Below are 14,910 nucleotides of genomic sequence, written 5' to 3'. Positions count from 1 at the left end.
ACCCCAGGGATTTTTGGTGAACTCCAAAGCTCACGGAGCACAATTTAACAAAAGAGCGATATTGATGCTTAGCGATTTGATACTTAGCGATATGGCTTAGTGATGGTTTTTGTCAGTGTTGGGTTGATGGTTGGACTCCATGATCTGAAAGGTCCCTTCCAACCTAGACCATTCTCTGATTCTATGATTCTATGAAAGAGGGCTATTGCATCAGTCGCTCTTCCCCACTCCCTCTGCACATGTTTGTGCGTCATCGAGGGCTGTATGTGTGTGTTGACTGAGTAGAGCCCGCTGATGTTGGCAGCGGGTACCGGTGCGTGGGCTGACACCTGCGTGTTGCTGCCGATGGAGAGGCATCGGCCAGCGAGTGGGGAAGGACTCGCTGTGTGGTGGGCGGGAGAGGCTGCCGCAGGATGCACAGCCCAAAAAGGATCTCCCCACAGCCTGTGGCCCCAGAGTTGCTGCTTCTCCTGAGGGATCATAGAATCATAGAATCATAGGGTTGGAAGGGGCCTCTGGAGATCGTCTAGTCCAATGCTCTGCCAGAGCAGGGTCACCCCGAGCAGGTGGCACAGGGACGCCTCCAGGCGGGGTTGGGATGTCTCCAGAGACGGAGACTCCCCCACCTCTCTGGGCAGCCTGTGCCAGGGCTCTGCCACCCTCACAGCATTCCAGTCATGCGAGCTGTCCCACCACGTCTCAGTAATTGCGATGAGATCGTGGCCCTGCAACTGCACACAGATCTCCAGCTCTTCCTGCTTATTCCCCATGCTGCGTGCACTGGTGTATAAGCATTTCAGAGAGGGATGTGGTACAAGGAGCTCCCTCCACAGCATCCCTCCTCAGGGAAAGGAAAAGGTTTTTCCTTTATATGCTTTTAGCATTAGAGGGAAAATAAACTGAACAAAAGCTCTTCCTCGAAAGGAAAAGAGAAATATTTATGTCTCTGAGTCTCAGGTTGTGGGCTGGCCCATAGGATGCTGACAAGCTGCCTTTGCCTAGTCCACAACACACATCAGCTTTGCAGGATTTCCAAAATTGTAAGCGTGATGATAAGCTTTCATAGTGGATGGAAATATCTTTAAGGCCAGAATGCACTTGTCCGGCCTGTGATTTCTGAGAGCTCTGGGGGGAATTTCGCTCCTCCCCTGGTATCAACAGGTCCCTCCACATCTGAGCCCTGCCCTTGCCTCCTCCCCGCAGAAGGGTGCTGGGTCCCCATCCACAGCCATTCCCCATGCGTTACGCTGTCTGCTTTATCTCCAGGGACACGATCTTTCTTGCACTAACAAGGCTGGTTTCTCACAAGCAAAACTGGATGGAAAATTATATCCACGCATGGGTGAGGTACTGCAAATGCCATTTACAATGGGATCTCTTTTCTTCCATCATTTCTGTTTTCTTAAACTTTTGACACTTTGCTCCATGATTTCTTTTTTAAACCAAAACTGATACCATCATTCATCCAGGATGCAGAGATTTACTGCAGAGGAAGAAAATAAATCCTAAACATATTCACCTTTTCTCTGTCGGCACATAAATCTGCCATTGAGGCTATTTATCTGGCTTCTGCATGGCCAAAAAACTATTGCCAATAACGTGAGATGAGTGCATCCTACCAAGGAATTCCCTGGGTGTGCATTAGAGCAGAAGCTGAAGCCTTTAAATATGTTTCATGAGCTGAGAATTGAATGGCTAGGCCCGGGAATTACTTTCTAAATATCTGCAAAGTAGGCAGAGGATGAGCAGTGCAGCACTACCATCTACTGAGGGAGCTCAGAATTGCTCAGCTGTACCTTGGGCTCCGGATAGAAAATGATTCAAATTCTCCTTCGGGTGAGGAGATGTGGAGATGGTTGTTATTATTATTATTATTATCTTTTGCTTTTGCAGGCCCCAAGGTCAGGACACCACCTCATCTGGCAGCCTTACGCAGCCGAAGGAGATGGCAGTCGTGTCACTTGTTTTGCAGAGATGATGGGAAAGCTTACTCAGATGTGCTTTGGAATCGTTTCCATGCATCTGTTAGGTTTTTCCAGGCAGTTCGCTTTGAGATATTTTTTTTTAACCACTATAAATGTTTGCTGTGAATTTTTCTTTCAACAGCCCTACGGAAAAAAAAAAAAAAAAAATTATTACAATTTTCTTCCTGGCCAGCCTGAGGTAGTACAGTATAGTGAACATTTCTAATGTAATGGGAAGTATAAGAGAATTTATGGGCTGTCTGGAGGCCCAGCGTAGCACGTGGGCCCGAAAAACCGCTGATAGCAGACCTCACGCTGGCTCTGCCGGCTGATTGCAATTCCCGTGAATTCGGTCAACAGCAGGCTTCGCCGGGCGAGATTGCTCTCTGCTGCTGCCTCACCGCGAAGGTGCGGTGAAACCCACCCGCGGTGCAGCGCGGCTCCTGCCTGCCAGCACAAAGCAGCGTTTTACAAAGCAGCTTGAGACAAATGCCTTATAGACGCAATACGGCTGGCCCGGTGTCGACAGTGTAAACAGAGATGGGAACGGGCACCCGTAAAAACATACTTTGCTTTAAAATCACTCTTTACCAATATTTCCTTTCCTGGAAGGTTTCTATTACCCAGCACAGGAACCGCTGCCCGGGTGTTGGCTGCTGCCTGTTGCCTTACGCTCTCCTGTGGACGAATTTGCATCGTCCTCTCAAATGCTATGAGCTGAATAAAAATATTTCAAATGCAAAAAAGGTGTGTTTTGAGCAATTGGAGTTTACACCCCTGGGCCACCTTGTAGCCAGGCTTTGAACGCAGGTGGGAGCAGTTTGCAAAGTGGTGGGGGTTGAAGTAACCCTTGAGGCTGCCATCGAGCGAGTCCTGCTGGTTTGTATTTTGTTAAGTCCTTTCCACTTTTAACAAGCAGGAGAGCTCGGTAATGTGCTCACAGTCACGTTGCATTAGAAGGAGAGCTGAAACCTGGCCAAAACCTTCCAGTTTTGTGTTTAATCCACTCGATGGCATTGTCCCTTTATGTGGGGATTATTTATGGTGTTTACCCGCTCCTTAGCCAAACACTTTCTTGTGCCATTGTTTAGGTTTTTTTCCACCAGTCTCATGAGCCCTTGGTACTTTGTATCAACCCCAGAATTGCCAATATGTCTTTGAAAACATATTCCCCCGAAATATTTCTAGTTTTAATGCAGAAGGAGATAGAATGTTGTTTATAACATCAAATAATTCTATCTCACTGCTAAGCCAGGAGGAGAACAAACAGCAACTATTAAAATTTAAGATGTATGAAGAGATGCATAACCCATAAGGAAATGGAAGGTTGACAACTTAATGGTTTCCTGGAAAAAGGTGTTTATAAATAGCCCACTATCTTTTTTTATTGAATTAAAGGTTCAGGGGGTAAGACAGCTCTCATTCTGTCCTTTAAACAGTTGTACCAGTCAGCCCTTGATGTCTGAGTGTGAGGCACGAGTGCTGGTGGGGGGTTTCCATCGACAGCCCTGTCTTGTTGCCAGTTCGTACTTTATTTCTTATCTCTGATCTGCCCAAGCAGCTACCGCTACACTCATCGATCAAAGCACAGGTTCAGACTGGAGCATAGCTGGGCTGTAAGGGCAAGTGAGGATCTTGTGGGACCCCAAACCCCACAGCCGGGGCATTGCCCAGTGGGGCCAGCAGGACCCCAATGCCCCTTGCACCCTGGCCTGGGGACGGCTGTGCTGGGGTCACCGGAGTGGGAACCGAGGGCTCTGCTTTCCTTTTATGGCAGAATTACTCCTTTTCTTGTCTTCTCAGTCATTTAGCTCTTCTCTCAGTTCAGTTAATTTTCCTTCCTTCCTTCCTTCCTTCCTTCCTTCCTTCCTTCCTTCCTTCCTTCCTTCCTTCCTTCCTTCCTTCCTTCCTTCCTTCCTTCCTTCCTTCCTTCCTTCCTTCCTTCCTTCCTTCCTTCCTTCCTTCCTTCCTTCCTTCCTTCCCCCCTTTTCTTCCTTTTCCTTTTTCCTTTTCCCCTTTTCTCTTTTTCCTCTTCTTCTCTTTTTATTTTTATCTTTTACATCTTTTGTTTTCTTTTCCTTCTCTTTCCTTTTCCTTTTTCCCTTTTCCTTTGTCTCTTTCCCCCTTTCCTCTTTTCCTTTTTTCATTTTCTTTTCCCATTTCTCCCCTTTTCCTTCTTTTTCCCTTTCCCTTTCCCTTTCCCTTTCCCTTTCCCTTTCCCTTTCCCTTTCCCTTTCCCTTTCCCTTTCCCTTTCCCTTTCCCTTTCCCTTTCCCTTTCCCTTTCCCTTTTCCCCTTTTTTCCTTTTTTCCTTTTTCTTTTCCCTATCCCTATCCCTATCCCCCTCACCGCCCGCCTCCCCAGCACCGCGGACAGCTCCGCTCCCCCTCCCCTCCGCCCCCTCCTCGTGCCCGGTGGGCGGGGCCCTGCGCGGCGGCGCTATATGAGCGCATGCGCAGCGGCGCGCGGGGCCGGGGCGGCGGAGAAGATGGCGGCGGTGCGGGCGGTACGCGGGCTGGTGAACGGCGCCGGGCCCGGCGGGCCGCGGGACCAGGTGGCGGCCCTCACCCGCGACTACCTCTCCCAGCCGCGCCTCAGTGAGTGCGGGGCCCGGGGCGGGCGGCGGGCGGGCTCCCCGGGGGCGGCGCGGAGGGTGGGCCCGGCCCGGCCTCCGCGCTGGGCCGCAGGCAGGCCGGGCGGCCCCGCAGCTCCGGCGGGCGAGGCCGGTAGGCCGGGCCGTCCCTGGCGGCAGAGGCGGCCTCCCCCGAGCCCTTCTTCGGGCACAGGCGGCGGCCTGGCCTGGGGGTGCGCGGGGGGTCCCGAGGGCCGGTGTCCTCCGGTCGTGCGGGGCCTTCAATCGCCCCGGGTGCTGCAGCGGCGCTTTCCACAGCTTTGTCCTGTCTAAACGCTCAAATTAGTCACACGCTGGAACCAGGAGCCGGTTTGCCACCGGGTGACATGGGCCGTTGCAGTGTCCTTCGTGAAAAACTTACGCTTTTAGCAGGAACTGAAAATTACTGTAAATCGCAGGGGGTGGTGTGGATTCTGTTCCTTTAAAATGGAGTTGAGAAATGTGGTGGAAAAGAGGAAATGCAGTAGCCTTGTAGAAAACCCTTTATCGCAGTGTAGTCGGGGGAAAGTCAAAATTGTTTGAAGGTGCCTTTTTCTGGCCTTTTTTTTAATCTAGGTTGTAATTACAGGAGTGACTCTACCTGTGCAGCTGAATAGCGTACTGTACTCACAAGGGGGTAGCCAGGGAGCTTCTCTGCGGTGGTTTCTTTGAAAATGTCCGTCTGGTTTGAAAGCCAAATTGATCATGACCATTCCTGCTCCCCCAAGCCTTCTGCTCTGCTTTACTCAGGAGTGGAGGCTTCTGCCAAGGCCGGAGCCAAGGTGACTTCATTTTCAGTTCATGTTTTTCTATGTGGATTTTGGCTTTTGCCCAAACTGGCATTGCCTGCAAGCTGGATATGAAAAACATTTGAGTTGCTTTTGATTTGCCATAGAACTGGTTGATCTTAATGGAAACAGGAATTTTGGGTCAGTGGCCAGCTGCTTTCAAGGGGAATTGATACTGATTGATGTCAAGGAAATATATTCTTGTGGACAAAGTGAGGAGTGTAAGCCTCTTCCCGCTGATAGAGGAGGAAGTGCTCATGAGACAGTCATGAGATGAAATTGCTCGCTGAAGATAATGTTTTCCATTTGTTGCGGACAGCGGGCTGCAAACACTCTGCTTAGAGCAGAGTCCTCTCCGTAGCGTAATGTCTGTGTAATTCTCCTTGCTCGGGGAAAGGAGCAGGCCAACTTGTGCTTTTGATTAAGACTAATTCAGGGGCACGTGTAATGTCTCGGAGTGTTCAGCAGGATTTTGACAAGAGTAAAACTGAGAAATAGGAGTTCCAGCTTTCAACTGTCTTATACACCCAGTGACCCTCAAACCTTATCTAATACTGTTTTGATTATTGCTGTTTAAGAGACTACACTGCAACAGTTCAAACTGTTTGTTTAAGTGTAAACACAGTGTTGTTGATAGTCTAGACAACACATGGTAAGTGTGCCAGCCCTGGGCAGACTGAGGTGTCTCAGCCAGATGATTCCCTGTGGCCTGGTGCTCATGGAATTTGTGATCTTTCCCAGCACCACGAGTGCCTGTTTCCTCTGCCTCGTAGCGTGACCAAGGACGGGTGCTGGTGTCTCTCCTCCTCTGCAAATGGCTCCACTTGCTCATTTCTCCCTCCCAGGGATAAGTGATTAAGAGTCACTCTCTTGGTCACTGTTCCTTGTGACCCTGATAAAGCTTTGACTCAGCATTACTTTTTTTCTGTGGCTCAGGTGATGCTGGGCTCTGGCTGGGATACTGCTGTGTCCTTGGAACAACACAGGAGGATGGTTTACTACATTTTCATGGCTTTTCCACAGGGCTGATAGCAGAGTGGTGAATTCTGGGTGCAGAAGTTGTCTGTAGCACTAATACTTGAGCTGCTGATGTTTAAGACATGAGCTTTCTGGTGAGCTGGTTGGCTGTGGCCTTCTATCGGGTGTCAATCCTCAAGTTAAGCCAGGATAACCCAAGAGTAGGAGGAGTTTGGCTAAGGTGAAATTCTACCTTTTACAGTACAGTGCATTGACCTTTTCTTGGAAGCAGGAAAGGTCTTATAAGGTTTCCTCTTAGCAGTGTGCCAAAAACCAAAACTTGCTGTAGGAGCTCTGTTGATCAGCTTTTGAGCACGAGATCTGCTTGCTTTGCTAAGTCTGGGCTTTGATGTGGGCCATTTTAATGTCATGGAGCAGGACACTTCTGCAGTTAAAAAAAAAAGCCTAGAAGTTGAGTACTGATATTAGGGTCTTCTCACCATTTGTTGGACATAAGTTGCAGTGGCATCTTCTTTATCACAGATTACAGCTATTGTTAGCCCTGATTTTTAAAGATCTTGCAACTGTATTTTTCTTAGCTTAAAATGTCAACTCTACATTGTATGGGTGTTTCTGGTGGCATCCAGATTATCCCTGGATATTCACTTCAAGTGACTTTCTGTGACAGACAAGAAAAAGGCGATATCGTATATTTTCATGTTCCCTCGGGTGCTTTGCAAGCAGTAGCAAAAAATGCTGGCCAAGTAATTCAGTACCTCATCCTTCTTCTGGAGTTCATAATAAACACAGAAGAGGTAAGGATCTGGGCCCCAAATCTGCAAACCTGAGACCGGTGATGGGAATGAAACTTGGAAGACTTTGCGTAGGATATTTCTGATATTCTGAGGAAGTACCTGACTTGCGGCTTGTTTTCTTTCAGCTTATAAAACTGTATCGGGTGTGAATGGTCCCCTGGTTATCTTGGATCAAGTTAAGGTAAAGTTTCAGTTTCTTAATGAATGAAGCTTTTCTGAGGGAGAGCTTACGAGAAAAGCTGTGACAGGTTAAATCCAGACTGTGAAATTCATGGGTCCACTGAGCAATTTTTATGGAAGGTATGTTTCTGACTGCTGAGATAAATGAGTGTCCAAATTACTGTGAAGCTAAGGAGAGTTGTCCATGTCCTGGAAGAAAGGGAGGGTAGTTGAGACTGTTGGGGGAAAGAGAGGAAGCATTGTTTCAGTTTTACCAAAATCCCCCAAACATGGTTTAAACTTGAATGTAGAAATGTATGTATTCACTTTGTTCTTCGCCTTTTTGTTACCAAAGCGTAAGTGCTCTGTAAAAGGGAACTTGTTTTCAAATTACTGGCAAATTACTGTTCAAGGCAAGCAACTGATGGCAAAGCCAGCTTTTTCTTGTCAGATGCTGCATCGTGGCTTTCAGTTAGTACGTCAGGACTACTAGGGTGTTTTGGCACGGATTCTACTCTGAGAGGGGACTCTGTATAGTCCCTGTAAAAATGGCCTTAGCCTGATAAAATTTAATTGTCTTGGAATGAGTTTTGTTCTGATGATAAAGCTATTTTTTAAAAACTTTAGTAGTTATTAAGCTTGCTTGAAACTGATAACGTTAGTTTCATGACTCTTCTTCTGGATTTTAATGTTTTCCACCATCTTTTTTGCTCATCTTCAGTTTCCTAGGTATGCAGAGATTGTCCATTTGACTCTTCCTGATGGCACAAGAAGAAGTGGGCAGGTGCTGGAGGTCAGCGGCTCCAAAGCTGTGGTTCAGGTACGGCTGGGGACAGGAGTGTCTCCTGTTGCAACAGAACAGCATTTTATTAACGAGCATCTGTCTGAGCCCTGTCGGATCTATCTTGTCATATGTTCTTTTGGTACTGTAAACATTAAAAAAGTCACTTACTTTTTCCAAGTGCAAGTGGCATGAATGATTTTAGAAGGTTAAAAACTGGAGTACAGTGACATTTTTTATTTGCATCCCCCCCAGATGTCTTTGCTGCTAGATTAAAATAACTGTACTGTAGTTGTACAGTATTAGATTCAAGATCAGCTCCATGTGGATGCGGGTATTTCTTCTAAGCAGCTGTTCTTGTTAGCATTAATTCTTCTTATCTGAAGAGCTTTACCCTGTTGGCAAAGGGAAATACTTGAGATCAAAGGAATGGCACCGGGTTTGTTGGTTGCTGCCGATACACTTTATTAATTTTGTTTAAAGTAGGTTTTTCTGTGATGTTTCGTACCAGCGAGGTGCTCTTGAAATGCGTTGCTTGCAGAGGACTGCCTTGCTTTTCTGCCCTGTGGCTGCTCAAGTTCTCAAGCTGTGAAGCAGCATTCTCGTGTGTTGATTTGTAAAGCACAATACTTACTCCCTTCTCCTGTGTGTGTTTTTTTTCTTCCTGTGGTATATTTACAGGTATTTGAAGGAACTTCAGGTATTGATGCTAAGAAAACATCTTGTGAGTTTACTGGGGATATTCTTCGAACCCCTGTCTCTGAGGATATGCTTGGTAAGTATTTGCATCTTGCTTTGAAGAATGAACAGACTTATCACATGCTAACTTATTTTCACAGTAACATATTTTGATTTTATTGCTGTTTCTTGTAGGCAGAGTATTTAATGGATCAGGAAAACCTATAGACAGAGGCCCCATTGTCTTGGCTGAGGACTTCCTTGACATAATGGGTATGTTCTTAATCCATTTCTGGTATGGAGTTAAAGACAAATCTGCTGTCTGATTTCTGAATGTTACCATAGTTTTAGTTTTGAACATAGGATCTAGCGGTTAGGGGGAGTTTAATCTTATTTTTTAAGTATGTGTGTGGCATAAAACTCACATTTACACAAGTGCAGGATGATGAGGTAGCAGAAAATAACCGTTTTCAGTAACACTTGGAAGCTGAAGTATTTGTAGACTGTCTTAATTATACAGCCTCCAAAGATAAAAAGCTAATAACTTGGCAGGCTTTTCTTGAAAGCACTCTTACAGTTTACTCAATGATGGAATGGCAGAGTCTTGCGATCTACAAAAGGCTCGGGGTTGACCAGGCACATCTATAGATTTGTAGGTCTAATAGTGGGGCGTGCATCTTTTGACGTGTGCCTTAGATCAGTGCTCAAGGTCAGTGGTAGCTTGATCAAGCTCCAGACATGCGCCTGGAATAACATGTGTTCTCTTAAAAAATATAACAGGTCAGCCAATCAATCCCCAATGTCGTATCTATCCAGAAGAAATGATTCAAACTGGCATTTCTGCTATAGATGGTATGAACAGTATTGCCAGGGGGCAGAAAATCCCCATATTCTCAGCTGCTGGCTTGCCCCACAATGAGGTGAGTACTCAAAGCTACTCTCTAAACGGTTAGCAGCTTGTGTTTCAGTGAGGTTAAAAAGTCAACTAAGATAAATTCTGGTCTGTGTAATAGCATCAAATATACAGATGGACTGAAACATTCTTCTGTCTAGATCGCAGCTCAGATCTGTCGCCAGGCTGGCTTGGTGAAGAAGTCCAAAGATGTGATGGACTACAGTGAGGAAAACTTTGCCATCGTGTTTGCTGCTATGGGTGTAAGTCAATATCATTGGCAGAAAAAGATGCTTGAGTAATAAGACAGTGCTGAAAGTAACTGAACATTACTTTTTTGAAAGTATTCTCAGTAGGTCTTACAGCTATAACTAAACAGTGCTGAATTGTTTGGCTGAATGGTGGAAAAGCCCAAATGGCCATAAGTACCAGAAGTGTGTCTGATCAGGACAAAGTATCTAAAACTTAAAATTTCTAGCCTGGAATTCTAGAAATAACTCATTCTGTTGGCAATGTTGGGGAGTCTTCGTGATACAAAGTGCTTTGCTTATGGATTACTAATGAGGTGTTTAGACCTTGATATGATGCAAAGCGTAACATGCTAAAACGTGGTGTGGCACTGATGCCTTAATATTGTGATTTAGGTGAACATGGAAACTGCTCGGTTCTTCAAATCAGACTTTGAGGAAAATGGGTCCATGGACAATGTGTGTCTGTTCCTGAATTTGGCCAATGATCCGACGTAAGTAGTCGCACTATGATGGTTGGGAAAAGGCTGAAAAGAACAAGTAAATTGGAAGCTGAAGCCTCGCTGGTGTCCTGCTGGATGTCACTTATGTTGGCATGTTGCAGGAAAGTTGAATACGAAATGCTGGCACTCCAGTTGGTGCACATAGCAGGTTTTCAGAGGATTTAAGTATTTGTAAGTTCGGACTGTTACCTCGCAGCCTTAAAGCACTTGCCATAAATAATGCCATACCATTCTGTTTCAGCATTGAACGCATTATCACGCCTCGTCTAGCTCTAACGACAGCAGAGTTCTTGGCGTATCAGTGTGAGAAGCACGTGTTGGTCATTCTGACAGATATGAGCTCCTATGCTGAAGCTCTGCGAGAGGTACGCAGTTATTAACTCATGTGCCAGGTGTTGGCAAAAGGGGTTTCTAGCATAAAGTGAGAATGTAGACTTCTGCTCAAGCTGTTACAATTAGTATTCTTTGCAATGTTCTTAAATAGCCAGTGAGGCTTTTAGTTACTCATTGATGGTTCAGTCAAAAAGCCACTGCTTCTGTGATAGCTAAACTTCCTTGACTAGTGGTATTCAGCAGTTTGATATTATAATTTCTGATGGGCCTTGGCATCTTGTCTGTCATACACGGTTGTGGTGACACATTTCTCGTAATAGGGGTTTGTGTGGCTGGATTTTGGTATCACCTGCAGGAGGAAGTCCTTGAAGAAACTAGTGTAGCTTAATTAGGGGAGACAGCAGGTCTGTGTGAGTGCTCTGACTTCTTGGAAATGTTTTTCTGGGTTGCCTCAGGTTTCGGCAGCTAGAGAGGAAGTGCCTGGCCGTCGTGGTTTCCCAGGTTACATGTACACTGACTTGGCTACTATATATGAGCGCGCTGGGCGCGTGGAAGGCAGAAATGGTTCCATTACTCAGATTCCTATTCTTACCATGCCCAATGATGGTGAGTTATTTTCAAGTGTTTTTAATAAATAGCACTTTAAAGGACTCCTTTGGAGTGACCTGCCTTACCTTGGACGTACAGAAAGATTAGGAGGTCCTTTGGCCTTTAGGTTTCCATTTGAATATTGCAGTTCTTGGCTGCTTTCTCTGTATTGCTAATAGAAATGTTCAGGCTTCAGGACTGTTCTCCAGGCCTTTACCAGGAGTGCTTACAGCTCTAATCCTGGCATAAGAACACTTGGTGATATACGGGGGTACCAACTGATGGCATTTTACTGTAGAAGTCACAGCAAAAAAGCTGCTGCATCAGTGCTAGAATCGATATAAAAGGCCTGAAAACTGTCAAACCACTCTTTTCCTCAGATATTACTCATCCTATCCCTGACTTGACTGGATACATCACCGAGGGACAAATCTACGTGGACAGGCAGCTGCATAACAGACAGGTGTGTACCACACTGGTTAGAACATATTTAAGATTACTCTGTACTCTTTGAAATACTAATGTTGGAATTCGTGGACGTCTCTTTCCTCCAGATTTACCCGCCCATTAATGTCTTGCCCTCCTTGTCTCGACTGATGAAGTCAGCTATTGGAGAGGGTATGACCAGGAAGGACCATGCAGATGTATCCAACCAACTGGTATGTAAAAACCTCCTCAGAAGCAGAGTCATCGTTCAAATACACCTCTCGCGAAACAGCCTGCGAAGGGCGTGCCAGACAGCTGCAACCCAGAACACTCCTGAGGCTGCTTTAAAGCACTGACTGTTTAGTTGAGACCCTTTGTTTGGGTTTGAACACAAATCATTACAGGGGTGATCAAGGTAAAAGCACTTTTGTTTCTATCCCTTCTAGTATGCCTGCTATGCTATCGGAAAGGATGTACAGGCTATGAAGGCTGTAGTTGGTGAGGAAGCTCTTACCTCGGATGATCTTCTTTATCTGGAGTTTCTGCAGAAGTTTGAGAAGAACTTCATTGCTCAGGGTAAGTGTCTTGTTCCAAGAACATCACAGGATGCGTTAACACCTAGCAGCTCTTGTTCTCAGATCTGCCTGGTGGGGAGGCGCTTTCCTGCCCCGTATTTCAGTCTGCGGTTGCTGTCTGCAGGTCCTTATGAAAACCGCACTGTTTACGAGACCTTGGACATTGGATGGCAGCTTTTGCGAATCTTCCCCAAGGAGATGTTGAAGAGAATTCCTCAGACAACACTGGCTGAATTCTATCCTCGAGATTCAACTGCAAAACACTAGCCACAGCTTCATCTCTGATTCCTTGCTCTGTGAAATGCTGTTTGTTTTCTTTTTTCATGTGTTGGTGTTTACTTGTTGCCCTTACAATTAAAACCAAGAATAGGTGACATTTGTGCCAGTGTTCCAATGTACACTGATACCAGTTTTTAAAATATCCCTTCTTCCAAAGCCTGGATCTTCAGGAAAATACTTAGGCCAGCTCTTACAAATGTGCAATAGCTATTACGAAGCTTGTTCTTTGAACTGGACTTTTTGTAGACATTTCAAGGGGAAAGTCTGAGGATTACCAGAAATTGCAAATCTTTACTTTGAAACCAGGAGCACGTGGTTTAGAAACCATGAAAGAGCCAATGTGACTTCCTTTGTCCAGAGCATCTGCTCAGTACGGTCTTAGGCGGTTGCTGAGCTGCTGGTAGAACAGATGGCACTCTGCTGTCCTGCTGCTGTGCCTGAAGACCAGGCTAATGTGTGGAAAGCGTGGTGTGTGACAACATACCTTTCTGAAAAGTGCCAGTTCCTGATTTTTTTTAACTATGGCTTAAGATTCTTAAAGGTGTGCATGAACTGAGAACACTAGTAGGCACGCTAGGTGCTTTTCCACAAGCAAAGGGTCTCCTCAGAGGTCACAGGCCAGTGTGTTGCTACCTGAACGTAGCATGATAAGGCGTAATTACCGAATCGAAGGTTTCAAACTGAAGTTTGCAGAGTAGGTTTCCTACTTACCCTTGTCTTTTTTTTCCTTTGAATTCTGGAAATGCCAGAGACACAAAAGAGCAGCTAAAGCATTATGAGATCAGTAGTGTCCCAGCGGGCAAAAACTGTAGGTAATTCAAGGCTTTGTGCTGCTACTGAAGGGGATTATGAGATGTAAAAAAAAAAAAAAGAAAAACCTTATATCTGACACAGTTGTACTGGTGGGAGGTCAGCTTTTAAAGTATGTCTTGTACTAAACGATGCAACAGGAGGAAGCAACCGAATGTGTGAATGGATATTTTGAATTCTGTTATAAAGCATGCTCCAGGTGGCACTGGGTCCCGAGTCGTGTTTGAAACTGTTGTGGTTTGCACTCCAGGCACAGATTTGGCTAGCCAGGAGAGCTCAGCATTCCCAAACACTGCAAACTTGGCTAGTTGATTCGGTGTTGTGTTTGTTCAGATTGGCTCAGACGAGGCTCGGAGCCCAGTGCTGGCAGGCTTTCTTGCTTTTTTCCAGGCTTAATGTAGTCTAAGCTCTGGTCTAGCTAACCAAAGCATGTTGCACCTCTCGAAACGCCTTCGGGGCTCGTCTAGGAAGGTGCTAACATGACTCGAACGATGGTGTACTAATTCCAGCTTTCCCTGACGTCTCCTGTGCGCAGTTCTTTCTAGAGTTTGTTCAGTGTTCTCTGTAACTTGGGCGCAATAGCAACTTTATTCCAGTGCATTCCACCCTAAAGCTGTGTCAAGTCTATTTTTCTTGAGGTAGGGATGGGAGGTTGGAAGTGTTGGCATGAGAATACTTTAATGTAGAGAATATCTAAATAAATTAAATATGGAAGGTGTTAAAAAAAGGAAGTTTTTGTGATTCTGTGGTTAAAACCAACTTTGGGTCTTTCAGCAGTGGCTAAGGTGTCCTTTGCCACTGGGGATGCTGTTTACCTGAACGAAACTATTTCATAATGTGCTGAAAGCGCTTTTCATTTCCCTTTCTGCCCATGCAGTGAGGGCCACTTGAGCCACCCCCACATTATTGCTAGCGCCGGTCGCTTTTGATGAGGAGGATTTGGCCTTCGGCTTCAGGACGGAGTGCTTTGTGCCGCTGGAGTGGGTGGGAGGCGCAGTCACGGGTGCAGGCTTTGCAGGAATGTTGGAGGGAAATGCGATACCCCAGGGGTCTCGGGGGGCAGTTTGCACCAGAGGAGGGTGGGAAACCTTAAAAAGCATCTTGAAAATGAGCTTAGATGTGTGTGGACTTTAAATTTTCTGTACGAACGGCACTACTAAAGGTAAGGGGGGCCTGGGTAGTTTATTCAGGTGATCCCTGCAGACAGCCCGGGGCATGACTCTGCTTAAATCCCTGGTGTCTGTCCCTCTCCGTGAGTCACTTGTGCGGGTTTGCAGCAGGGGCTGCTGAAGGTGAGAGACAGAGAACGGCGTGAAACGAGGAGATCCAGGATTCTCCCTGATGCACTCCAGGGAGCGGAGGGAAGCCCCAGCACGCCTTCCTTTGCTGAACAAGGTGCACGTCAAAACCAGTCGCTTTGAGGGAAGAAAGCCCCTTTTCTTGCTGCTGAATTTGCCGTTCATCTTTGAAAAGCTGTGCCCTGCTGTGCTGAGCTGTGCCCTTG

At 46.1% G+C, this 14,910-nt stretch overlaps 1 protein-coding gene across 1 annotated transcript; it reads left to right on the top strand.

Moving 5' to 3' along the window:
• The first annotated feature begins 4,403 nt into the window (after positions 1-4,403).
• On the top strand, positions 4,404-13,473 carry ATP6V1B2 (ATPase H+ transporting V1 subunit B2). Its single transcript, XM_063358499.1, has 14 exons — positions 4,404-4,560; positions 7,260-7,315; positions 8,015-8,113; positions 8,756-8,849; positions 8,948-9,025; positions 9,533-9,672; positions 9,806-9,907; positions 10,289-10,386; positions 10,637-10,760; positions 11,184-11,334; positions 11,697-11,779; positions 11,871-11,975; positions 12,189-12,318; positions 12,442-13,473. The coding sequence occupies exons 1-14, from the start codon at positions 4,407-4,409 to the stop codon at positions 12,582-12,584; spliced, it is 1,557 nt and encodes a 518-aa protein (XP_063214569.1). The 5' UTR covers positions 4,404-4,406; the 3' UTR covers positions 12,585-13,473.
• Positions 13,474-14,910: the final 1,437 nt, after the last annotated feature.

This window comes from Chroicocephalus ridibundus, chromosome 23 (assembly GCF_963924245.1).
Source record: "Chroicocephalus ridibundus chromosome 23, bChrRid1.1, whole genome shotgun sequence".
Taxonomy (NCBI): Eukaryota; Metazoa; Chordata; class Aves; order Charadriiformes; family Laridae; genus Chroicocephalus; species Chroicocephalus ridibundus.
This window is presented reverse-complemented; position numbering and strand designations above follow the sequence as displayed.

Bases quoted from the DNA above. Each gene is read 5' to 3' on its own strand.
- ATP6V1B2 (XM_063358499.1), top strand. From the start codon at position 4,407: ATGAGCGCATGCGCAGCGGCGCGCGGGGCCGGGGCGGCGGAGAAGATG. The intron at 4,561-7,259 runs GTGAGTGCGGGG...GTTTTCTTTCAG, and splicing joins CCTCTCCCAGCCGCGCCTCA to CTTATAAAACTGTATCGGGT. The intron at 9,908-10,288 runs GTAAGTCAATAT...ATTGTGATTTAG, and splicing joins TCGTGTTTGCTGCTATGGGT to GTGAACATGGAAACTGCTCG.